General features: G+C 41.3%; 1 protein-coding gene and 1 long non-coding RNA gene across 2 annotated transcripts; one reads left to right on the forward strand and one right to left on the reverse strand.

The window, feature by feature from the left end:
* Positions 1-820: 820 nt before the first annotated feature.
* On the reverse strand, positions 821-20,390 carry ccdc113 (coiled-coil domain containing 113). The gene is made up of 9 exons (XM_055648654.1): positions 20,218-20,390; positions 16,364-16,487; positions 15,161-15,325; positions 9,821-9,976; positions 9,103-9,183; positions 6,330-6,485; positions 4,778-4,885; positions 2,805-2,960; positions 821-1,072 (listed from the first exon to the last, which is right to left on the reverse strand). Exons 1-9 carry the CDS (start codon positions 20,328-20,330, stop codon positions 986-988), a joined length of 1,146 nt encoding a protein of 381 aa, XP_055504629.1. The 5' UTR covers positions 20,331-20,390; the 3' UTR covers positions 821-985.
* Positions 20,391-20,491: 101 nt separating this feature from the next.
* Positions 20,492-26,706, forward strand: LOC129705194 (uncharacterized). Its single transcript, XR_008724863.1, has 3 exons — positions 20,492-20,655; positions 25,209-25,263; positions 25,532-26,706. It is a non-coding gene; the product is annotated as an uncharacterized LOC129705194 (long non-coding RNA).
* The last annotated feature ends 482 nt before the right edge of the window (positions 26,707-27,188 follow it).

Raw genomic sequence — 27,188 nt, forward strand, 5'->3', positions numbered from 1 at the left:
CTATGGTGGAGGAGGGGAACGTCTCATCCTGGGAGCAGATGCGGCGTAGATGGAGGAATTGGGAGTAGGGGATGGAGTCCTTACAGGAAGCAGGTTGCGGAGAAGTGTAGTCCAGATAGCCATGGGAGTCAGTAGGTTTATAGTGGATGTCGGTCAGAAGTCTATCACCTGCAATGGAGATAGTGAGGTCAACGATTTCTCAATATTCTCAATAGTAGACACAAAATGCTGGAGTAACTCAGCGGGTGAAACAGCATCGCTGAAGAGAAGGAATGGGCGACGTTTCGGGTCAAGACCCTTCTTCAGACTGATGACAGAGGAAGGGGGAGGGGGGGACAAAGATAGAATGTAGGCGGAGACAGTAAGACGAATAGGGGAACTGGGAAGGGGATGAAGAGAGAAAGCAAGGACTATCGGAGCTTAGAGAAGTCAATGTTCATACTGCTGGGGTGCAAACTACCCAAGTAAAATATGAGGTGCTGTTCCTCCATATTGCGCTCGGCCTCACTCTGACAATGGAGGAGGCCCAGGACAGAAAGGTCAGATTGGGAATGGGAGGAGGAGTTGAAGTGCTGAGCCACCGGGATATCAGGTAGGTTTCTCATTAGTAATGGTGTAGGCTTGCCAAAAGGAACCATATTGTACAAGGCCTGGTCCAACTCATCCATACCAATCAAGATGTCTATCTGAGCTAGTCCCATTTGCCTTAGTTTGGTCATATCCTCCTAAAACGGTATAATGTGTTCATGTAATAATTCCAATAGCTTCTTTGATGATAACAATCGTTTTAGAGCCCGTAAGCAGGAAACAGGACACAGTATTAAAAGTTGAATTTATTTTTTTGACACAATAATACAGCCAATAGTCAAATAGCATAACACCATAAAATATGATTATGATTCGTAGAAAGTTTGAATTCTTTTTGTTTTAGTGGAGCTTTGTGAATGTTGCCCTTTTACATGTGACAAATTCTAACTTGACCTGATTACAACATATTTATGTCTTGATCTTGATCGTGATCATTGTACTTTTTTATTTTCTCCCAGGTATTACTGTAAGATCTATGTGCAAGCTGAAATGCAAATTAAAATAAATTAGTGTTTGTAGGTCACAACTATGTATACAAAATGTTGTAAATATGTGGTGCTTCTGTAAACAACATGTTTATTTTGACAACCACTCAAATCTCTCATTTTATTTCTGAAAAGTTGTCACTCTGGAGTAATCTTTCACTTTTACCACTACATGAAAAATGGACTGCGCTTCAATTTTACATCCTATTGAATCCCATACACCAGTGACGTCAGTGTTGAATATCAGGAATTCAGTGAAACCCATTTTGTGTATGGCAGTGGAAACAAAAATTAAACCATTTATTTCAGTCCCCAAGGAATTTTTCTCTACTTTCTGCCTCTTTTGTTTATTCTCCACTCTTTCTTTGCACGTGTGTCGCCGCATAAGTGAATTTATCATTTTATAAAAACCACAGACAGAACCTTCACCTATGTCAAAAAAAGATTTGTACAAAAACATTTCAAAGCAACTCACATACTTTGAGAGTCTGACTAATCACGCAACCACATGCAGTAGCAATTGTATGTACAGACTAATTCAAAAGGCAGTGATGATCCAAATCGTCCCCTGCTTTCTCTGTATCTTTACAGGTTCCTTTTCTTAACTATTTTAACAATAACTTTACTGATGCCATATGGTTGGCTTCACCTAGCAGTAACTTGTTGCAACATTAACTCAGTTCTCATTTGCCCTTTGTGTTTTGTTCCTTTTTTTTGATGGCATGGAAAACAAATAAGACTAAAGGCCCAAAAATTACACATTTCTGGGGGGTTATTATTTACATATATAGCCATCATAAAAATACACATTTTTATTCAATTTCATTGATGCTCTAACATTTTTCACATGCATCCTTGATAAAACATAACAAATGGTACCATTAGTCGTGATATTGTTTTAATACAGATTAAATGGGATTGTTCAGAGAAACATAGATAAATAGGTGCCAGGAGTAGGCCATTTGGCCCTTCGAGCCATCAATATGATGGCTGATCATCTAAAATCAGTACCCCGTTCCTGCTTTTCCCCCCATATCCCTTGATTCCTTTAGCCCTAAGAGCTAAATCTCTCTTGAATCCAGTGAATTGGCCTCCACTGCCTTCTGTGGCAGAGAATTCCACAGATTCACAACTCTCTGGGTGGTTTTCCTCATCTCTGTCCTAAATCGCCTACCCCTCATTCTTAAACTTTGACCCCTGGTTCTGGACTTGCCCAACAGCGGAAACATTTTTCCTGCATCTAGCCTGTCCAATCCTTTAAGAATTGTATATGTTTCTATAAGATCCCCTCTCATACTTCTAAATTCCAGTGAATACAAGCCCAATCAACCCATTCTTTCATCATATGTCAGTCCTGCCATCCCAGGAATTAACCTCGTGAACCCTTCCTGCACTCCCTCAACATTAACAATAATGTCCTTCCTCAAATTAGGAGACCAAAATTGCACACGCGCCTAACAAAGCGTGCCCAAGGTCTGAATTGAACGCAGGTCTCTAGAGCTGTGATGCGCAGCTCTACTGACCACGCTTCTGCATCACATAAATTTTACTATATGAGAAACAATTTTACACTGGAGGTATCATTACACTTAGCATCATCATTTGTGAACTTACGATAGTGACATAGTTTTAATTCTTTGCAACTGTTAATTAGAGACACGTGACAAGTCTCCAAGCTATATGCAGTAACCTTCCCCATTACTTCATAAAGCTAAGCATTGTGAGATTCACCTCTGCAATGTCCACTTTGCGTTCCCAGGTTTTCACTTTTTTCTCTAAGTCAAAACGATTCCAGGTCTCCTGAACATATTCAAGAATGCCCGGTACTTTGTAATTGGAAATGTCATTTCGAAACTTCTTGTTTAGCTCCTCTGCCGTGGCCTTATCCTTTGTAAAAAAATGACATTGATTTAATCATTCAAAAATAAATGTCAGATATGTGCTTGTGGGCATTGGTATTTTGTCAGTGAAGTAAAGCCCTAAGGCTTGTGACATGAGTGAGACAATAATCTATTTGTCTTGCGTTTCAGCAAGGGCAAGCTTATGGACAGTGCCCGACAGTGCCATATACATAATCACTGGCCTTTATTCTGATGCTTCAAAGACTGGGAACATTCTCTTCATCACTCAGTTCAAATATTGATTCAATTTCTCACAAATTCATCAAGCTGGAGCTTGCTACAATTCACGCACAGTCTGTGCTGTCAGTTGAATTCAGAAATAGAAGTGATGAATGTTTCTGTCAAAGAAGCAGTGCAACAGCTCTCAAACCTGTGTTCTGCGTCATCTAGAATTGCGATCCCTTAGCTATGGTTTGACACGTGGCATCTCTCAGCAACAGGAACATTTCTAAACGGGGGAGCAGTGTTTAAATATTCTGTTATGTATTTGGATGCTTGGAACAGACTTTAATAAGGCTCGGACACGGGAGTAAACTAACATGCTTCTTTATTCCAGGATGCCACCTTGAGACTCCCCCGCACATGCATACAACCACAAGACATGACATATACTAATTATATATGCTAATTATATCCCATACCTAACATATTCTGAGGCCTATTACATGAGCCCAAACTACCCATGCATGGTACAATTAGCCTCTTCTCCTTGATCATCCTCCATTGTGTAGTTACTGACTTGAGGAGAAGATGATGATTGGGGCTGGAGGGGAGTTCAAAAGCTAACTGCTAAAACTGGTTGATAGGGAGAATATCAGGACAAAATTGTGCTGAGGTGGAGAGCATTGCGAAAATAATTGTGGGATACTCGGCCTGTCGCTAGTGTGGCAGAAGTCAGAAGTTGGTGAGTGCATTTGGAGTATTGTGTTCAATTTTTGTCACCCTGCGAAAGGAAGGATGTTGTTGAGCTGGAAAGAGTGCAGAGAAGATTTACGAGGATGTTGCTAGGACTTGAAGGCCTGAGCTACAGGGAGAGATTGGGCAGGCTAGGACTTTAGTCCTTGAAATGCAGGAGGATGAGGGGTGGTCTTATAGAGGTGTATAAGATAATGAGGGAAATAGATAAGGTGAATGCACTGAGTCTTTTACCCAGATTAAGGAAATCAAAAACCAGAGGACATATGTTTAAGGTAATAGGGGAAAAATTTAATAGGAGGCGCAACATTTTCACACAGAAGGTGGTGGATATATGGAACAAACTGCCCGAGAAGGTAGTTGAGGCAGGTACTGTAACAACATTAAAAAGACATTTGGTCAGATACATGGATAGGAAATGTTTTGAGGGATATGGGCCAAACACAGGCAGGTGGGACGAGTGTAAATGGGGCATTGTGGTTGGCATAGGAAAGTTGGGGCGAAGGGCCTGTTTCCGTGCTGTATGACTATGACTGTAAATCAGGTAGATAATTGGGATGAGGGCTGGAAATTAGGTCAGGAAGGTAGATAGTGGGAGAGGTTTGAATGGGTAGGTGACATGGGGGGGAAGTCTGGTTGGCAGATGATAAATGGTGGTTAAGTCAACCAGAAAATTAGAGGGGAAGCTCAGATCATGTAGGTAATGGGCCAAGGACATTCATCTGCAAGGCAGTAGTGAGCTTCAATTATGGAAAGATAAAGCAAGCACCTAAATGAGGAAAGTAGATGCCTTGGACTCACAATTCATGCAGAATGGAGACTATCATTGTAATTTTAAAGAAAAAGCAAAGTTAATAGATTCGGTAGACCATGCTCAGTACCACCTACTTTTTCTACTTCTGTGGTCTCAAGTTCAATCTTCTGAAGCAGCTCATGTCTTGATTTAATTTCACTGAGAAGTTGCTTTGTCTCTGCAAGCATTTTCTGTAATTTCCTCTAAAAGGGGTACGTGATCACAGGATTAGAAAGTATAACAGACATTTCAACAATACTAAAATTAGGTCCTATGTCTTCCTTTACCAACATTTAAGATGTTATTACTTTACTTTTTTAGTTTTAGTTTAGAGATGCAACGTGGAAACAGGCCCTTCGGCTCACCGAGTCCGCGCCGACCAGCGATCCCCATACGTTAATACAAGCCTACACACACTAAGGACAATTGACACTTATACCAAGTATACAAACCCATGCCAATTAACCTACAAACCTGTACGTCTTTGGAGTGTGGGAGGAAACCGTAATCCTCTACCAGTCTGTTACATAGTCATTCTGTCTCTGAATGAACGAATCTCCAACTTCATCACCACTCCTCTTCTACAAACCTCCTTTACCTCCTGCCAACCATCTAAAGCCTAAGCTAGTATTTTAAAAATAGATTACTTCCCTTATTCATCCACTCCCATTTGATCTTGAATATCTTCTGACTTTGAATCCTCAATGACAGGATCAAGTGCCCGGAAAAATTATGTGTTCCCCCTTCCCCTTATCTTGCAAGGACTCAACATCGGGAGCACTGATTGCAATTGATGAGAATAATTACAATATATTTGCTAGCATTATTACTTGGAATTATCTGTAAATACGAAATAAAGATAGATAAAATAAACACAAAATGTTGAACTCAGTGAGTCAAGCAGCATACCTGAAGAACATGGATAGGCAGTGTTTTGGGTTGGAGCCCTTCTTCTGTGTGAGGAGGAGAGGGAAACAAAGGGGTGGGGGTGTCTTGGGGGAGAAAGGGGAGGAGGAAGAAGGTTGCAGTGAGTCGGTTTCTTAAAATTGGAATATTCAATGTTCATACCGTTGGGTTGTAAGCTACCCAAGCAGAATATGAGGTGCTGCTCCTCCATTTTCTGTGTGGACTCACTCTGACAATGGAGGTGGCCCAGGACAGAAAGGTCAGTATGGGAATGGGAAGGTGAGTTAAAATGATTAGCAACCAGGAGATCCAGTAGGCCTTGATGGACCAAGAGCAAGTGTTCAGCAAGCGGATTCCCAATCTATGCTTGGTCTCACCAATATAAAGGAGCATATCGGGAACACCAGATGCAGCCGATGAGGTTAGAGGAGGTGCATGTCAACCTCTGTCTCACCTGGAAGAACTGCTGGGGTCCATAGATGTAGGCGAGGGAGGAGTTATAGGGATAGGAATAATTCCTCCCAAGTCACAGACCATTCTGACTTGGAAAAGTATCACTGTTCCTTCATTATTGCTGGATCTAAATTGTGGAGTACTCCAGTCAATAGCAATGGGAATGCCTTCAGTAGAAAATGTTCAAATGATTCAAGACCACATTCACAAAGACAATTAGAAATGAGTAATAAATGTTTACCTTGTCAGCAATAATCACATCTAATAATCAAAACAATGAAAACGTACTTTATAGGCGTTGAGAACAATTTGCGTTTGCCCTGTCATGACTTTGAGTTGGAGGAGGTCCTGATTGTACTGCTCAATCTGCCTCAAAAACTGGGTGTTTTCAATCTTCAGCTGGTGGAAATCAACCTCACGCAGCATCTCTCCTGCCTCTTCTTTCTGGAAACAAATGCAAATACTAGAAAATTGTCAATTTTTTCCTGATTGGTATTGTTACTTTCCCCCCTCTCTCCGCACCATATGTTTTTCCACAGGTGACATAGGGTGCAGAGAATCTTTACCTTATTCAGAGACGCATTTGCAAAAAAAAAAGAAACTAGAGCATAATAAAAAAAAGGATGTGAAATTAATATTATTCTTTTGGACTGAATCTTTCCATGAACACAGGCTAACGGAGCTCAGCACAATTTATGTGCAAATCAAGAGAAGTTAGTTGTGAAATCAGTAGATGCTGTCCAAGGCAGCAAAGCTCCAAGACTGCAGTTCCATGGCAATGCAAAAATGCATTTCAGTAGCCAGTAAATATACAGAATGTCACAAAGCATACTAGTTATTTAGTTATTTCGTAGTTAAGGTGAATGCAGAGTATTTTACCCAGCGTAGGAGAATCAAGAACCAGAGGACATAGGTTTAAGGTGAGAGGGGAAAGTTATAATAGGAACCCGAGGGGCATCTTTATCACTCAGAAAAAAATGGTGAGTTTTTGAAATGAGCTGCCATGGGAGATAGTTGTGGCAGATACTTTGACAACAGTTAGGTACATTGATAGGAAAGGTTTAGAGAGAAATGGGGTAAACATATTGGCGGGAAAATGGGACTAGCTTAGATGGAGCATATTGATTGGCATGGATGAGTTGGGCCGAAGGGACTGTTTCCCTGCTGTATGACTCTATGACGCTTATTTAATTAGGTAATATACCTCGCATTCAATTATTACTTTAAATGTGAAATGTACCCTGTAACTGAAAGAATCTGCGATCCAGGAAACAAACCTCCTTTCACTTACTATTAAATCTAGACTACCTTCTTTCCCCACCCTCATCTTAGGACAACTCATCTTTCAGAACTCTTGCTCCAATGATTTTGCTCTCTCCTCTGGACTCTAAACTTACCCAACTTGAGACTTTTCTATTCCATCTACTCCTGAGCCTGATCTTCAGATGCAGACTTACAAATTCCCCACCTTCTCTGCTTCTACTACCTCCACCTACTGAATCCTCCCCTGACTCCTCTCAGCTCACCAGATGTACCCTAGTGCTGAAGGCTTACCCTCCCACAAGGCAGCAAGCAACCTTTCAATCAGGCTGACTGCAGCTGGGAAACTTAAATAAAATATGATGAACACAGTATCAGGCAAATGTCCATTCTCCCTGGCTGCTAAACGCAAACATTTGCTCTTCACCAAGATACGATTGGTGCTTGTATCATTCAGTTTATTTTCATCTGATAATTTCTTTCTGCACCATTCTCTTCCTCCATATTATTGCCTTGCACCTTGTGCTATCCTTCCCTCTAATTACCTCATCATCATTCATGCCAATTATAATCCATCAATAAGCAATCCATTAAAAAAATAAATTCTAATGAATTTTCAGTGTCCAGAATATCATAAAGTGTATTTCCTTCCACTTTATATGTCCAATTGCAAAAAAACATAATTTTCTCGTCAACACTTCCTGAAATCCATTTCCATACTTTTTTTCAATTACAGACTGTAATACAATAGTCACCTGTTACCTTTTCCTATATTGGCTCCTGGCCCAGAAATACAAAACATTTAAAGTGATCACTACAGTGTTCAGATCCCTACCCATCCTCACCCCACCCTGTCCTTGCAATCTCTTCCACCTCTACCACCCTCTGAGATCTTTGGACTCACTTATTTCTGTTGCATATTCTTTGGCGCTCTACTTTGGCAATCTATCCCGACATCACCCCTCTACTTTCCCCATTAAGACACCCTACATCTTTGCGTAATCTGTTAGGAGCCCTTCTTGGAATTTTTTTAAGTGCCCTGATGTTAAATTTTCAATTCCGTCAAAAAGTTATGCATTCTTGGCCAACTCCAGGGAAGAATTGAAAAATCTACCCTAACATTCCAGTGCAGTATCAAAGGATTGCTGGCGGAGGTAATAAATCATGTGATGAAATATCAAACCAAGGTTCCATCTGCTCAATAATGAAACTGTTATGTCTTTAGTTTAAAGAAAAGCAGGAGGGAGTCATCCACAATATCCTGGCTAATATTCATCCCACAACCAACATCATGACATTTAATTCATCTTGCCATGTCTACATTATTATTTTCAGATATGTACCAATTGTCTGACCCCATTTCTTATAATACAACACCGATTATACTTTAAAAAGTACTTCATACCCTGAAAAACATGGAATACCCCAAGGTAATTGAAAAGCACTATTTAAATTAAAGCTTGTTTTCTTTAATTTGATAAAATCTTTGCAACATCAATTGGGATATTTTACTATGTTAGTGTTATATAAAATTGGTGTTATTCTGTATGCACCTGCTTCATTACAAATTCTAATTTCTGAGTTGTTGGTGTTGTGGGATAACATTTTACATGACATGGCTAACTCAATTCCTTGCTCAACAAAACCCATTGTTTCATTTACCACTACATTTAAATTGAAAATTGGGATTCAAATAAAATGTAACAAAACAATCAAATGACACAGGGCACCATTTAGAGATGATAGACTCGTGGCTGTGATTTTTCAGCCTGCCCCTTCCTACCCCTCACCCTTTACAAACCAATCTGAGCTGTTGGTGCATTTTAGCCTTCAGCATCTTCCATGCATGATTCTTCAGTTGTAGTTTATCGATCAGTATTTCCTGGCAGAAGAAAGACAAATAATCAAGATATTGTGCAGATCAATGTACAACAAATGCCAATGTTCATTAGCTAAAGCCCTCAAAAGCATCTACTGGGAATATTAACTACAAGGTGATCTTGGAAGCTATGACGTTTGCTTAACGGAGAGAGCCTCGATCTAAGTGAGAAGCAACTATGACGTTTGAAGCTTGATCACCTAATTTAACAGATAAAAATGAAAACGGAAAATTTGGTAAATGCAAGTTAAGAGCAGAATGATTAGAATTAAAGAGATAGCGGTATTAGTTTTGAATTGACAATGTATCATTGTTTCCTTTTGTAACATGTCCATCCCCACACTAAATTCAATCTGCTATGTGTTTGGCCATTTCACTGATCTATCTAAACCCTCTTGAATTCTACTACTATCACCTCACCATTTCTTTAAAAAATGAAGGTCATGCTGTCCAAATGAATACAGATGATCATTTTCAGCTTATCTACAATTTCCTGACACATGCCCAGTGTTCAGGAAACTAGCCCATTGTCTCAGCTGATGCTCTCTTGCAATGTTGGGTCTTCTCCCCACTGTTCTGGTTGATTGTACTGATACATGGTGCTTTCCATAGGAGAAAGTTAGCTTGAAATATCACTCACTTTTGCATGGATCTTGTCCTCAAAGTATTTAAAGAGCGTTTCTGTTACAATTGTGCTCTCCTTCTTTCCTTGTGAGAAGGTTGCAATGTCTCGTTCAAATTCATAGACAGCTTTTTTTACTTCAATTAGTGCACATTCAGCTTCCTCAAGGGTAGCCTAAAAGAAAACAAACACTTAGAGATCTTTCTATTTTGAGAGGTCACAAAAATACTGACTGCAAATTTTGTACAAGTATTTCCTCCATGTTGATATGTAGCAGAATTGGCGTGAAAACTTGAATATGGAGAAGTTATCCACCAAGGCCTCCTTGGTGGATAACTTCTCCAATTGGATCTCCCGATTGCAAAACATTTTAACTCCTCTTTCCATTCCCATACTGGCCTTTCTGTCCTTGGCCTCGTCCATTGCTAGAGTGAGACCATATGGAAATTGGAGGAACAGCATCTCATATTCTGCTTGAAGGTAGTCAAAAATGCTGGAGAAACTCAGTGGGTGAGGCAGCACCTATGGAGCAAAGGAGTAGATGACGTTTCGGGTCAAGACCGTCTGAAGAAGGGTCTCGACCCGAAACGTCGCCTATTCCTTCGCTCAATAGATGCTGCCTTACCCACTGAGTTTCTCCCGCATTTTTGTCTATCTTTGATTTTTTTCCCGCATCTGCAGTTCTTTCTTAATCATACTCTGCTTGAGTAGTTTACAACCCAACTCTATGAACATTGAATTCTCCAATTTTAGGTAACTACAACCTCCCCTCCCCCTTCTACTACTCCCATTTCTTCCACCTCCCCCCTCCCTCCCTCTCCCCTGTGCCCTAGCTGGACTTGGACCCACTTCTCCCCTTTCCCACCCCTCCCGCCTACATTGCTTCCTTTAACTTCACAATTCGCAATTCTTCAATACCTTTATCCGTCTTTTCATCTCCAGCCTTTGTCCAATTATCTTCCTATAAAAAAAACCTCACCTGTATCTGCCTATTACCTGCCAGGCTTTGGCCTGCCCCAAATCTATTCCAGCTTTCTCCCCCCCCCCCCCCCCCCCCCCCCCCCCTCAATCTGTTTGAAGAAGGGTCCCAATCTGTTGTGATGTTGCTGTTCAAATAATTGAAGCCTTACACCGTGGTAAAGGTCCAAATACTTTATTAAGATTACAGCATCGGTAACTTCATGCTAGCACGTTTCTCTAATAATGTGGGAACCAGGCAGGGAGGGTTACTGTAAACCTAGTGGGCATAACTACAAAGTATGACTCATAACATGAATGACACTGATCTACATCCTCCCTCTTAAAGAATTAACATCAGTACAAAACCATTAACTAAGTAAAGCATGCATAGCAATTGATAATAAACTGGAGGAAAGCCAAACATAGCCCGGGTACTTCTCAACCGGCTTGCAAACACGACCATCACATGTACGATAAAGACCATCTCCATTCTTTCCCCCCGGGGACAGAGCAGGTGGCTTCACAGGTGAGGGAGACTGAACCAGCAATCCCGGAGAGGAAACAGGAGACAGTGGGGGTGGGGTAGGCGAAGTCGTCACTGGCAGACGAGCCGTGGTAGGGGTGGGTTGTTGTGCTGGTATAGGCGGAGGAGTGCCGCTAGACACAGATGGAAGTACACTTGTATGGTCTGGATAATATGGAGGTGGAACTGGCTCGTTTACAGGCAGGATATGTTGTCTGTAATGCATGTATGTGCCACCATTGGCACTGCCCATATACAAGCGTGGCTCAGAAGCAACTCCAGAAATCACACCAATACGGTCATGGCCTTTGTCGGTCTGTAAACGAACCACCTGCCTCTTTGTCAATGGTGGCAGTGGCCTACTTGTTTTGTCAAACATTGTTTTTGAATGTCACGCTTTTGTTGTAATCTGCACTGAATCTCCTCAGGTGGAACCACCTGTGGGATCAATGCCTGATCCGCCACAGGCACCGTGGCACGGGTTTGCCTCGAAATAAATGTTGAGCATGTGAACCCAAAATGTGGTCACCGGAGATGTTGCATAAGTTGCACACGTCGGAACTAGCTCTGTGTGAACGTTCCATGAGCTGTTTGGCACTCTTGACAGCCCGCTCAGCCAGCCATTCGACTGTGGATATTCAGGGCTGTTAGTAATGTGGCGAAAATTCCAGCGTGTGGTAAACTCCCTGAAGTGTTGGCTGGTGAATTGACTACCGTTGTCAGTTAACAGTCTATCCGGAGATCCGTGGACTGGAAAATGGTGAGATAACTTCGAATCCACCCCGCAAGAAGTGGCTCTGCTGAGAAAATCAATGTCAAACCTTCCTGAATAAGAATCGACGAGTACCAGGTACTGCTTGCCATGCCACTCAAATATGTCAGCTGCCACTGTAGACCACGGGAGTGCAGGAACTGGATGTGAAAGAAGTGGTTGCTTTTGTTGGTGAGGTGCCAAAATGTTGCACACTGCACAGGATGCCACATTCTCGGTGATGTAGTCAGCCATGCCAGGTCAGTAATACATGCTTCTTGACCATAGGACAGTAGCTTCAGCGCCTGGGTGCCCTGCATGGACAGCGTTAAAATACTTGTTGCACAGCTAAGCAGGGACCACAGCCTTGTGTCCTTTTAAAACAATGCCATCCTGCAGCACTACCTCATCACGGACAGCAAAGAAAGGCCGGGCTGGCAGCGGAACGTTGTAGTGCTTGTCTGGCCAGCCGGGCTTAATGACGGAGGTAAGCGACCGTAGATCCCAGAAGATCGACACAGGACCTCGTGGTAGAAGACTTTTATAGGTCCCCAGATCTTGAGGAGCCGAACCACATGGGGGTGGTCTCTTTACCATCCAATAACAGATATCGATTAACCCCATACATGACAAACATTTCCCTAACCCAATAATACAGTGGCTAATACATTGTATTCAAACAGTGTTTCTCAGAGGAAACGAACATCGCAACATGTGCCCTGATATGCAAGAAAACCAGACAAGGCTCAATACTTAATCCAATCAACATCCAGCAAAGTAAAGCTTTGCAACATTATTTACAATGTGTATGGATGATTTGCATTCATCCAATCCATTCTATGCATTTTGCACCTAATTGTCAGGTTCTGCAGATGTTCCCATTCTCTTCCTGCAGCTCTGATCTAGGCTCTAGACAAACTGGCACCATTCTGCAGCTTGTCCTATTTGTACAGAGAGCACTTTTAAATTGACCAAATGGCCTAGCAGCCCGAAGCCTTTACTCAATTGTAGTGTCCTAGCCTCTCCAATTTGGCCAGGATTAACATTGGCTTGATTTTGGGTGATAGCATAAAATGCAATAAATCAATGGCATATTTTATTGTTCTCTTGATTCTTATTTTGCTTGACATATTCTTGCCTAGTGCAATGTATTGATGAAAAGGATGCGCTTTCATGGATAGAATCTACTTGGTTAGAGTTAAGTGACACAATAGGGTGGAATTACATTTGGTGTATTCTGCAGGTTTCCAAATAGTTAGACAGAGTAGTAAAACTGCAGAGAATGTGTGAGGTTTGCAAGATGTGTAGAATTTTGGATAATATCTAAGTAAAGGGAAAAGAAGTGGAAAAATGTCTGAATTGTAGGCCACTTGACTCCTCAAGCCTGCTCTGCCATTTAATTAGATCATGGCTGATCTGATTTTAACCACAAATATGTATGCCTACCTACCCACAGTAACTTTTTATTCTGTTAAAAATATCAAGAGTACATCTACCTCTTCTTGAAAATTTTTTAAAAGTTCTGCTGACAAAGTATTTGTAGAGATGAGATATCAGAGTTAACTGATGGGGTAAAAATTATCAGACATGGATGAAGGCATGTTATCCATATGGATTTTTGGAAAGCACACAAGAAATTTCCACGTAAAAGACTGCTTAATAACACAAATACATAGAATAGTAGAGTCACTACCAGCTAGAAACAAAAAATGACTTAAGGATAGAAAATAGCAAGTTGTCATCAATTGTTATTTTTCATATATTAGGTCAGTAAACTAGTTTTTAAAAATACTTAGAGATACAGCAAATGAGATATGGCATCATAGTGCGTACCAATGAATTAAAACAGATTAGGAAAATGGCAGAAAAAATGGTAGTTGACAGTTAACGGACAGAAGTAGGTATGGATTCAGGCCCTTCAAGCTAATTAATCAATGCCGACCAAGATTCTAGACTATGCTAATCCTATCTGCCTGCATTTGGCCCATATCTATCTAAACCCATATGCTGAACCTTTATATACAACTGATTAGGGGATAACAGAAGTATTGCTTTCATTTCTGTTCATAACATTTTGAGAACAATTTGAAGATTTTTACAATATACAATACAATACCATTTATTGTCATTTGAGCCTCAGTGAGGCTCAAACGAAATTCCGTTTCCACACCCATACAAACAAAGACAATTTCCTACAGACATACACACAATTTACACATAAGAGACTGAGGCGGAAATTTACTAGAATGGTTCCTGGTATGACATTTTAGCCACAATGTTAGATTGGAGAAGCTGGCCCAACATAACAGAAATGGAATTATAGACACACAAAGCTTCACAAAACATGGCAATTGTATGAGGGACTATTGGCATCTCAAACTTCAGTTTACAAATTAATTTCCGGTCAACGAAAATCACTAGTCTTATGCGATATTTACAAAAAACATTACTGAAAGCTTTTTGTTGACGAGAGATTTCAATGTGGTATAAAATTATGTCAGATATCACGGCAGACAAAAGATATGGGCTGTAACCATGGTGCAAGGAGTAGGGAGACACATGTTTAAGAATTTGGTCTTGAGATACGGGAAAGGGTGTGAGGAAGGACTTCAAGTGAGTGAATGGTAATGGTTTTGAATCCAATTGCCATGGAAGTGGCTGAAGAAGATTTTAAAAGGAAATTTCAGGGAAGCTTGGGCGGTCGCAGGGGTGGAACATAGGAATGTGGCTGACTGGACTGTCCTTCAATGAGCCAGTATTGGCTCACTGGGCCAATAAGCCTCCTACTATGCAATTATTATATGATTCATTGCATGATGATAATAATAACTGACATAGCAAACAGATTGTTCCTCCTCCATCAAGCAGTCATACCAATTGGAATATGGTCATTCTCATTCATATTACATGGTATTCTAGAAATTTTGCATGTGGTTTAGAATTACATTCCATGATTCTACATATTTTTGTGAAAATTATAAAACAACAGCCTCATTGAGCAATGGCATCCTTCCATTGCAAAAGTATGACTACTTAAAAACTAGTACTAACTGCCTACATTATCCAGTTAGAGTCAAGTCGTCAATATCCGAAGCCTGAAAGGGTGGCATTCGTTGCTTCTTACCTGTAGATTCCGGACCGTGTGGCTTGAATCATGTCTCAGCTTTGCTAACATTTCTTTTGTTTCCTCTAATTCTCTATATGCAATGGTGCACTTTTGGTCTGCCGTTAAGGTCAAAAGGCGTTCAATTGTTGAAATACGAGACCTAGATCGATGTCTTGTACGGCTCTACAAAATTCACCAAAGACCAAAAGTTAAATATTTGAGTTATGAACTTTTCAATTCATAATAAAAATATGCGATCACTGTTTTCTGCATATCTTTTCTACAACTGCCTGTTGTAGATTTAATTTATTTGGCAAAAAGAAGCTACAATTTGAATTCTCCCAGACTTCAAAAACCAGCAAACAAATGCTGTATAAAAGTGCCCTGATCTAGCTCATTTATGAGTTTTCCTGTTGCTCACTGGGAAAACTCTTACTTGGTGTTAGATTGTTATTGCCCACTGTGAACGCACCATAACTGGAATGGAATCGCAGACACAGTCCAGTCCACGGCCTCAGAAACTATGTTGCAAACATATCAAGAACTTTTGGCAACTCAAACCTCAATTCACAAATTCAGTTACAATCAATGACAGTCACTAGTTTTATGTGATAGATAGTTATAAAAATGTAATCAAAAGCATACCAGGAGAAAATAAAATACACATCTATTAAACCTATTATCAAGAGCTTGAGGGTTGATTGGAGTACCGATTAGCTATTCACAGTAAGTTAGGTTCTTTGCTGCCTTTATGTTATCTAATAACAACCTCCACCCCATCTGCTCTTAAGGTATAACTGTGTTATTTAAATTCTAGTCCCCGTTTAGGTTTAAGTATTCATATGATTTAAAAAAAGAGCAATTGTGAAATACAACTGATCTGAGTGTAGCCCAGTTTCAGAATCTTCCTCACACTTGTTAATATCATCTACCGTTAACTTCAGTTGGACCCATTGTCTGCTAGGTCCTGTTCCAATTCAATCCCTTTTCAGCTGAATCACTTAGAGCTCTAGTAACCTTGGAGCTAATTTCCTTTCCATCTTCACTGGAAAGTATGATTATTTTTACAAAATAAAGGAAAAAGACAGCTACCACTATGCTGCCACACAGGAGCCCTACATAAACATTTTATGTGTCAAAGATATTTGAAAGATTAATTTCATTCTACTCTAAACTTCAGAAGCTATTGTGGAAGCATTAATGGTGTGGCAAGAGTACAACCTGTGCCAGTTGTGCAACGTCCTGTGACACAATTTGAAGTTCTTCAACCTCTTCCTTGGGAACCATGCGGTCATAGTACTTCTCAAACATTACATTCTCTCTCTGCATGGCTACATTGGAAACACTGAATTAAAGGCAAAAAATATATTATTGTAGACAGATGGGCAATATATTATAAGTTACTACACATCTTATTCCAGGAAATAAACTACAGTATAACAAAATGAACCACTCACAGTTAATTGATTGATAATTTACAGGAATTATACAGGTTTATCAGTCTGAATAAGAGTCTGACCCGAAACATCACCCATTCCATCTCTTCAGAGATGCTGTCTGTCCCGCTGAGTTACTCTAGCATTTTGCGTCTAGAACCGCTTTACCATGATGTTAGCTGGATTAAAGGATACTAACCATAGGCAGAAATTGGACAAACTTGGGAGATTTGGATAGTCAATGGAAAAACCTTTAAAGCAATGATGTCAATTCAATTCAATTCAACTTTAATGTCATCGCACAAATACAAGTATCAGTACAACGAAATGCAGTTTTGCGTCAGTCCGTAGTAGTTGTACATGAAGAAAACAAAAAAAAATAGAAAGAGGGAAGATACAGAATAATCAGGAAATACGGAATAATTAAACAATGGGGACGGAGGGACCAGAGAAATCTATCGTCGGGACTCCGAGTTCAGCAGTATGATTGTGTTGTTGTAGAAGCTGTTCCTCATCCTACTAGTACGTGACCTGAGGCACCTGTACCACCTCCCTGATGGGAGGAGGGCAAACAGTCCATGGTTGGGGTGTGAGGGGTCTTTGATGACCCATTGGGGATCGGGGTCCATAGCTCCATGAAAGTGGCAACACAAGTAGATAGAGTGGTAAAGATAACATATGGTATATTTGCCTTCTTTGTTCGGGCAGTGTGTATATGTCAGGAAGTCATATTAGTGCTTTATGTAACTTTGGTTAGGCCGCATCTGGATTATTGTGTGCAGATCTGGATGCCCCATTACTGGAAGGATATGAAGGCTTTGGAAAGGGCACAGAAAAGCTTTTCCAAGACTCTACCTGGATTAGAGGGTACAAGCTATAAGGATAAATTGGTCAAGCATGGATTGTATTTTATCTGGAACAACAGAGGCTGATTGAGGCTGATACATGTTTAGAAAATTATAGATAGGTTAGATAATCAGAACATTTTTCCCAGGGTGGAAATGTCAAATACTAGACATTCCATCAGCACTAGAAATATTAGAAATGTCATCAGCATTCATTATGGTCAGTTACGCAACCTGCCAAACTCATTTAAGTTGCCTCATCAATTGTCACCAAGTGGCTACTGCTATTCAATGAGTGATGTGCAGACATCTCCTTGGTAAAATAGGTTACATTATCTTCTGAATGCCTTTCTCGTTCACTTGTCTATATCTCGTTGTAGATTTCTGATATCTTATTCATAGCTCATTTTTCCATCTGATTGTGTATTATCAGCAAACTTGAAAAGCTCTGCTTTTAATACCATCCTTCCCCACAAACTGGTGGACAAACTGGGGGGACTTGGGACTTCCACACTCCACCTGTACGTGGATAAATAGCTTCCTGTCGGGTCGCAGCCAGAGAGTCAGAGTGGGCCATCACACATCCACGGCCCTCAGCCTCAGTACCGGCTCTCCACAGGGCTGCGTACTGAGCCCCCTGCTCTACACCATCTACACACATGACTGCACCCCCGCCCACCACAGCAACACCATTGTCAAATTTGGGGATGACACTACGGTGGTGGGACTCATCTCCGGGGGGGACGAGTACGCCTACCGGGATGAGGTGGAGCAGCTGACAGTGTGGTGTGAAGAAAATAACCTGCTCCTCAACACCTTAAAGACAAAGGAATTAATAATAGACTTTAGGAAGAATAAAACGGACATGGTACCATTGACTATCAGAGGGGACTGTGTGGAGAGGGTGGCGGATTTCCGCTTCCTGGGAATCCATATTGAGGAGGACCTGACGTGGAGCGTGAACACCACTGCGCTGCTGAAAAAGGTCCAGCAGAGACTGCACTTCCTGAGGGTGCTCAGGAAGAATAACATCACTCAGAGACTGCTGCTGTCCTTTTATCGGTGCTCCATTGAGAGCATACTAACATACTGTGTATGCGTGTGGTACACCAGCTGCACAGCGGCTCAGAGGAAAGCGCTCCAGAGGGCCATTGACAACGCCCAGAGGATTGTCGGCTGCCCTCTCCTTACCTTGGAGGACTTACACAGTTCCCGCTGCACCAAAAAATCCCAGAGTATCATAAAGGACATTTCCCACCCCGGACACTCCCTGTTTGAACTGTTGCCGTCAGGCAGACGGTACAGATCTACAAGGACAAGGACGAACAGACTAAAAAACAGTTTTTACCCCACTGCTATAAAAGCACTAAATGTAGCCGCCAAGGAACGCAGGGGCGAGACATACTAAGGGACTGTGGTACACTGTGAAATCGACAGAAGGATGGAGGGTTGGGTGTTTATGCGTGCTATTTTCGTGATATTTATTTTAGTTGTTTATCTTTTAATATTTTACCTTGTATGTATCGTTAGCTTTTAGAAATGTTTGAATGGTGCACTGACTGGCTGACATTTTTAAATTTCGTTGTACATGGTTCATGTTACAATGACAATAAATAAACTATTCTATTCTATTCTATCATGACATGCTGTTTGCTAATTAATAGCGTCTGCAAAGAGTTAAGGGTCCAGTGATAAGTAAAACAATTTATTTCTAGTTTTTTATTTCCTGCCCTTAAGTCAACCATCCATAATAATGAGTAGGAAGGAACTGCTGGTTTACACCCGAAGATAGACACAACATGTTGGAGTAGGACAGGCAACATCTCTGGAGAGAAGGAATGGGTGACATTTCTGAAAAAGGGTCTCAACCTGAAACATCACCCATTCCTTCTCTCCAGAGATATGCTACATGTCCAGCTGAGTTACTCCAACATTTTGTGTCTATCTTCATAATAATGGGTTGTTGTCCTACACAGCAAAGTAGAAGAAAAAAAACGACGCGGCCCTGTCCAGTCGCCGTTATGGCAGCTCCGCGAAAATTGTGTGTGTTTTTAACTTTCATGTTCCTTTTTAACTTATTCTGTTCCATTCTGTTTGTAGTATGTTTGGTTGTTTGTTTGTTTGTCTTTTTGCACAAAGTCCGCGAGCATTGTCACTTTTCATTTCACTGCACATCTCGTATGTGTATGTGACGAATAAACTTGCCTTGACAGGCTTTTCATTTCTGCAAAAACGGAGGAAGCAATATTTTTATGACTTGGAACCTTGATAAGTAAGGCGTGAAAAGTTACTGCGGTTTGATGGTTGAGATAACAATCACATTTGCGATCATCTTATTGAATGGCAGTGTTCATGTGTACTGTTCATGTGCACTAAATGTGATAAGTACATCGAGCGCGTAGACCGGACTCTGAACCTTTTGTAAATTGTGCCAAAATATGGCGACTCGTGCATGTGTGATCTATGCAAAAATAATGTCACAGGTGACAATGCGCACCATTGAACCATTGTTAATGAACAACCTTTTCTCCGTCGCCATTTCTCAGAGGTATCTTGTACTGTTTAGGTCAGGCAACATCTGTGGAATCCCAACAGAATTACTGCCTGACGTGCCAGACGTTCCCCACATGTGTGATTCATTTCACATTTCCAGCATGTTGAGCACTATATTGTGCTACGTTGAGAGATGGCCCGACATTTGAGAGAAGGATCGCCAGCACATCGGCGCCGGAACCCAGCCAGGCGTCGCACGAATTATCAGATTTAATACTTTAACGTAAAGTTTCCAGACTACCTTATTTCATCCATTAACTCCATGAGCCCCTCGTCGCTCAGCTGGTGGATATTTTGGACCTTGTGAATGTCACTCACTGTACCGAGACTATCCGTGTCCATAATGCCCGCCATGTTTCCCCGGAGCTGCAAGTGTTTTCGGCCGTTGCCTTGGAAACCGTCGGGCGCTGACTGCGCAGGCGTAACCGTTCTAACTCCCGCCCAAAGAATGTTCCAGTCAGGCGCGGAGCGTCTCCCGGCGGCGGAGGCTTCGCTGTAGTTAGCTCATATTATGTACTTCCTTCAGGAGTAAAACCGGGGTGGGAGATTGCAACCTTCACGTGGTCCACCCTGTTTCGACAAATGCAATCAACCCGGTGTGCACAGTCAAATAAGATCAAATAGAACACGTTGTCCTACAACTTTAGGCTGTGCACGCCATACGCAAGAAGAAGAAGGGGTAAAACCAGGAATTTAATGAATTTATATTACGTAGCGAGATGTTTTCTAAAATTAGCGTGAATAATGCAAGTATACCTACTCCTGCACCTATTTTCTATGTTTAGATTGGAAGGAATGTTCTTCATATTTGATGACCCCAGGTTGCCCCTTCACAGACCATGGAATAGAAACAGAAAATAGGTACAGGAATAGGCCATTCGAGCCAGCATTGCCAATCAATATGATCATGGCTGATCATCCAAAATCAGTACCCCGTCCTGCTTTCCCCCCGTATCCCTTGATTCCTGAATACATCCAGTGAATAGTTGAACGCACGATACAAAAAAGGGTCCCATAAACCACAATCTGGCAATGATCAGATAAATATTTTAACTGGCGATCACTGAGTATCGACCTTGAGTGGAATGTGGGGACAATGGATTGGGATTGGTGTAGGATTAGTGTGAATGGATACCTGGTGTAATACACTGGATTTGTTGGGCTGAATGACCTGTTTTGGTGTATGAATTTATGACTAACGTTCATGATTCTGAGGATATGGTTCAATGGTATGTTTATTGTCACTTGTATCGTGAAATTCTTTGCTTTGCATATAAATCAGTAAAATCATACCATACAAAGCACAATCATAAATGTACAAAAAGTGCAGTAGCTGTAATTTTGCAGAAACTCACTTTTCAAGAGAGAGTTAGATTTAGCTTTTAGGGATGAAGAAATCAAGAGATATGAGGAAAAAGCAGGAATGGGGTACTGTTTTTAGATGATCAGCTATGATCATGGCTTTTGAAGATGTAACTAGGAAAATGGACGGGAGAGCCACTGGACTTTCAGAAAGCATTTGATAAGGTCCCACATAGGAGATTAGTGGGCAAAATTAGGGCACATGGTATTGGGGGTAGAGTGCTGACATGGATAGAGAAGTGGCTGGCAGACAGGAAACAAAGAGTAGGGATTAACTGGTCCCTTTCAGAATGGCAGGCAGTGAGTAGTGGGGTACCGCAAGGCTCGGTGCTGGGACCGCAGCTATTTACAATATACATCAATGATTTGGATGAAGGGATTCAAAGTAACTTTAGCAAATTTGCAGATTACACAAAGCTGGGTGGCAGTGTGAACTGTGAGGAGGATGCTATGAGAATGCAGGGTGACTTGGACAGGTTGGGAGAGTGGGCAGATGCATGGCAGATGAAGTTTAATGTGGATAAATGTGAGGTTATCCACTTTGGTAGCAAAAACAGGAATGCAGATTACTATCTAAATGGCGTCAAGTTGGGAAAAGCGGAAGTACAACGGGATCTGGGGGTCCTTGTACATCAGTCTATGAAAGTAAGCATGCAGGTACAGCAGGCAGTGAAGAAAGTGAAACATAGAAACATAGAAACATAGAAATTAGGTGCAGGAGTAGGCCATTCGGCCCTTCGAGCCTGCACCGCCATTCAATATGATCATGGCTGATCATCCAACTCAGTATCCCGTACCTGCCTTCTCTCCATACCCCCTGATCCCCTTAGCCACAAGGGCCACATCTAACTCCCTCTTAATTGGCATGTTGGCCTTTAAAACAAGAGGAATTGAATATAGGAGCAAAGAGGACCTTCTGCAGTTGTACAGAACCCTAGTGAGACCACACCTGGAGTATTGTGTGCAGTTTTGGTCCCCTAATTTGAAGAAGGACATTCTTGCTATTGAGGGAGTGCAGCATAGGTTTACAAGGTTAATTCCCGGGATGGCGTGGCTGTCGTATGCTAAGAGAATGGAGCAGCTGGGCTTATACACTCTGGAGTTTAGAAGGATGAGAGGATATCTCATTGAAACATATAAGATTGTTAAGGGTTTGGACACGCTAGAGGCAGGAAACATGTTCCCGATGTTAGGGAGTCCAGAACCAGGGGCCACAGTTTAAGAATAAGGAGTAAGCCATTTAGAACAGAGACGAGGAAACACTTTTTCTCAAGAGAGTGGTGAGAGTGGAATTCTCTGCCTCAGAGGGTGGTGGAGGCAGGTTCTCTGGATACTTTCAATAGTGAGCTAGATAGGGCTCTTAAAAATAGCGGAGTCAGGGGATATAGGGAGAAGGCAGGAACGGGGTACTGATTGGGGATGATCAGCCATGATCAAATTGAATAGCGGTGCTGGCTTGAAGGGCCAAATGGCCTACTCCTGCACCTATTGTCTATGATCATATCGAATGGCGGTGCTGGCTCAAAGGGCTGAATGGCCTACTCCAGCACCTATTTTTCTATGTTTCTAGTATAAGAATAGTAGACTTCGCTGAGGCGGTATACAATGAATCGCCAAATTCTTATAAAGATATGGAGTCTTATCTTAGCCTTGAAGTCCTGCTGGCAGCTGCGTCAACTGGGTTGATGAGTAGGAGTCAGCCTGATCTGGCAATGCTGTTGGTGTCCTTCATCACTGCTCCACCACTCCATGCTGCTCATATAATGCTTCAGCAACGGAGGGTCACTGAGACAATAAGAGGGAGCCACATCTGGCCCTTGGTGAAGGTAGTTGGTTCTGGATCTGTTTGGAATCTTGTGCTGGGGAACATAGTGATGTATATACAATAAACTGCAGATGCTGGAATCTTGAGCTAATCACAAATTGCTGGAGGAACTCGATAAGAGCAGCAGCATCTTTTGAAATCTTCCACTGTTTCTCTGACATTGAAATGCGCTCACACAGCCAACTCAATGGCTACCTTTTGAAATCTGCCACTGCTTCTCGGACATTGAAACGCACTCTCATGTTCATCTTCAGAACATGGGATCTCGAGTGTGCAGATATTTTGTTTACTCAAAGGAAGAGTTCTTTTAGCTGAGTTAATGAATTGAACCTGGAAATATTTCCCAGGCCTTTTTTATGTTTTCAAATTTCTAATGTATTGAATGCAGGTGAAACTAATTGTAGTTATATGATTGTGAAAGGCATGGGAAGAAATGGAACCAAAAATGATGGGTTTTAACTTTACCGTGATCGATTTGGAGTGAATTCTGTTTGATATATGGCTTTGTGTTGGAGAGTCAGCATTACAACTGAAATTGTTATCTATTCAAAGCTGTGCTGTATTATTATACAAGGGGAAATACTTCATGCCTATTCTTGATGTTTTGGCGGTCTGAGAAACGACTACTGGAGTTTTCAACAGATCTTTATTCAAAAGTTCGATTTCCAGTTTACAGGTTCTTCGGACATGTCTGCCCACAACGGTGGTCAATACTGAACTAACACGCGCAAGTAAAAACCGCGCAAAACAAGCGGCCCCTCCCGAGTCACGTGACCGCGGCTTCCAAATGCCGGGTTCGATCTCTGCGTATGCCAGCAAGCGCCGCTTCAGTGTCAACAATGAACAATCTGTAAATGTGGGAATGGAAGGCAAAAGAAGAAAGTGTGTGTTGGAACAAAATTACATTGTTGCGGTAGGAGAAGTCTTTTCTCAAAATGTGCTGGCTGCATTTTAAGTAGAAAGATGGAACCATCAAAGAGAAATACAGGAACATAATGGAAGATGCAAAAAGTCCAGAATCTGGATGTGCTCAGAATGGGGTACAAACATCACATAGTAGGATATGGCTAGATTTGTAAGCGAGGACAAGGGTGTACATTGGTACTCCGAGTACACTATCGATAATTGAGGATTGGTAGATGAGCAAATGAGATGTACCACAAACCAGGGTTTGGGTAGTAGTATTTTAGATTTTGAATTAATAGAATGTGAAAACTGAGATATCAAAATTCATTGGGGTGGAGAAGTCAAGTGATTAAGAAATTTATACTGGTATCATTCTTGGTTTAAAGGTACCACCACCATTGTCTCTGGAGTTAGAATGTTAGGATTCACGCCCAGGAAATCTACATGATTGGGTGAACATAATAGACAAAAAGTATGATGCTATGTATTTCACAATCTTTAGTATGTTTTACCATGAAGTATTGGGTGGGGGGAAAGATACATTTACAGAATTCGCATAAAGCCATGGAAATTAACAGATATTTCCAAGAAAATAAAGTTACTTGGTATGGTGAAGAAGGAAGTTTTCAATCTGGTCTTTTTTTTTTAAGATGATACCTAGCATTTATGATTTTGGGGTGCATGGACATTGGCGGACTGGACAGGGTGTCAGCTTGCCCGATGGCAAGTGGGCCCCTGATGAAGTGGGCCCCCTTTGTTTCCTGGCAACCAATATTTTTAGACCCAGTCCGCCACTGTGCATGGAGACAATGAAATGGAGTTGAACAGCAGAGGTAGTTAGAGAGAAGAGTGGGATAGCAGAAAGTGAGTTTCATGGAAATGTAACTGAGGAGGGAATGGTGATTGAAGAGGCCTGAGGTTGTATGGAGCGATATCGTAGAATGATAAAATATGCTTCCAACTGGATGAGTACCAGCTCCCCTGACTAGATTGTGGAGCTGTCACCCATCTCAGATTAATTAACGCAGCAAGCAACTGAATGGAAATCTTGACCTTTCTCATTTATAAGATCTAGCAACATACTGGATAAAATCACTCAACATAAATTTTTAAAATTGCATTTTCTGTTTATATTTCAGTCCCAGAAGATTCCCTCTGGCGATGGCAATATTAAGTTGACAGAATAATAATTATGTAAGGACAAATGCATTGTATCACAAAGTATAATGCCGTATTCTACTGCTATGTTTAGTCTGTGTATAGACTGGCCTGTTTCTTTAGAACACGGTGCTTAATTGGTGTCAATAGGGACATCATAAAGTTAATTAAAAGCTAAAGTCATTGGGGGTTAATTAATTCTCTGTCTGATTATTTTTGTTTGTGAATTCCAAACTGATAGTAAATGTTACAAAAACTAGCACAGAATTACCAGTTTTCTTTCTTTTCTCATTACGCATTGAAGTAGAATACCTGAAGAGCAGTGGATATAGCCTAAATGCGAGACTCTTATATGTGCTTGATGATCAGCTTTGGCGTCGTTTAGGGTGAGTCAGAAAATGAGATTGATCAGACAAACAATACCAGATTGATTAATTTATGTAGTTGAATAAGTAGTTACATTATGTTTAATTGTAAGCATTGTGGGAAAATTTCAGGGCTGTAATCCCTAAATTATGTGCATTAATATAAAGAACATTATGCATAAGAATATTTGATGAAATTGAGAATACCGGTGTATTTTAGTATATAAAATGTAACAAATTAGTTAAATTGATATTAATTTAATTATACACCAGATAAAATTGAATATTACCAGTGTATTGCCACTAATGAAATGTGTTTTTGTATGCTCAGTACTGTAATGGATCAAACACACTCACCAGTTTTAAACAAAGCAAAATCCACAAAACAACAATAAAATAAAAAAACACCAATATTTTGTTGAAATGTGCATGCTTCATTTTGCACACACTAAGAATGACAATCGTGGCCTCTATTTAATGTCAACAAAAAACCTTCTCCAACAATGCAACGGTGTCTGAGTGATCTACTGAAGTTTCACTGAGATAATATTCCCAAATCTGGAATGGTGCTTGAATCCAAAACTTTGAAAATAAACAATAGGGTGCTATCACTAACCCATTAGTAACCCATTACAAAATGATGGATGAATTAAAAGGTACATATATAATAGATATATACTTCTGGTGAAGGTACCCCTAAAGTATTGCTTGGTTGGGATTTCCGGAGCTCGACCGAAAGACAATCAAGAACAATAATAAGTGTTGATGGTGCATGACTTGAAGAGGAACCTGAAGCTGGCAGTGTTCCCATATAGTTATTGCCCTTAATCATTTTGTGGTGAAGGTTGCAAGGAATGGAGGGATACAGATCCCATGTAGCAATATGAGATTACTTTAACTTGGCGTAGTGTTCAGCACGAACATTGTGGACCAAAGGGCCTTTTCCAATGCTGTACTGCTCTATGTGTTTTCCTAAGGCAGTGTATACCGATAGCACTTTCCTTCTATCATAAGGTTATGGGTATGTATGTTCACTGATGATTGACCAATGTATAATTACATTTGAAATTCCTCAACCAATGACCATTGTTTCCCACCACAAAGCCCATTTTGGAGAGCCCCCCATATACAAGTGTGACGTCCTGTCAAAGGCTTTCGCCTGGTACAAGCAAACCAGGCCGACATCCACCCCTCTATACTGTACATAGACAATGACATCACTGAGCAATGCAAGGCTGTCAGTTTTTCCTGATCCCAATCTCTGGCCGACAGGCCAGTAGAGGCCAATCCCCAGCATCATTGGTAAAAGCTGGGACCAATTAGCTGACATTGGTTTGGCCACCCGAACCTTGTCAGCCTACTCCCTATAAAACCCAAGCATTCTAGCCAGAGGGGGGGGGGGAGGGGGGAGAGAGAGAGAGAAGGGAGAGGAAGTGGAGAAAGTAGAGAAGTGGGGAGAGGAAGTAGGAGAGGAAGGATGAGAGTAGAGGAAGGACGAGAGTAGGGAGGGGGAGGCAGGGAAGGGACGGACGGAAGGGACAGGAAAGGAGAGAATGTGGGGCGCCTCCCTGCTAGCTGTGTTCCCGTCACAGGTTC

The sequence above is a fragment of the Leucoraja erinacea genome, chromosome 17, assembly GCF_028641065.1.
Source record: "Leucoraja erinacea ecotype New England chromosome 17, Leri_hhj_1, whole genome shotgun sequence".
Lineage (NCBI taxonomy): Eukaryota > Metazoa > Chordata > Chondrichthyes > Rajiformes > Rajidae > Leucoraja > Leucoraja erinaceus.

Coding starts and splice junctions, on each gene's coding strand:
- ccdc113 (XM_055648654.1), bottom strand. CDS start 20,330: ATGGCGGGCATTATGGACACGGATAGTCTCGGTACAGTGAGTGACATT. Junction 16,488..20,217: donor GAGTTAATGGATGAAATAAG/GTAGTCTGGAAA, acceptor CCTTTAATTCAG/TGTTTCCAATGTAGCCATGC. Junction 9,977..15,160: donor ACACGGTCCGGAATCTACAG/GTAAGAAGCAAC, acceptor GTTTTCTTTTAG/GCTACCCTTGAGGAAGCTGA.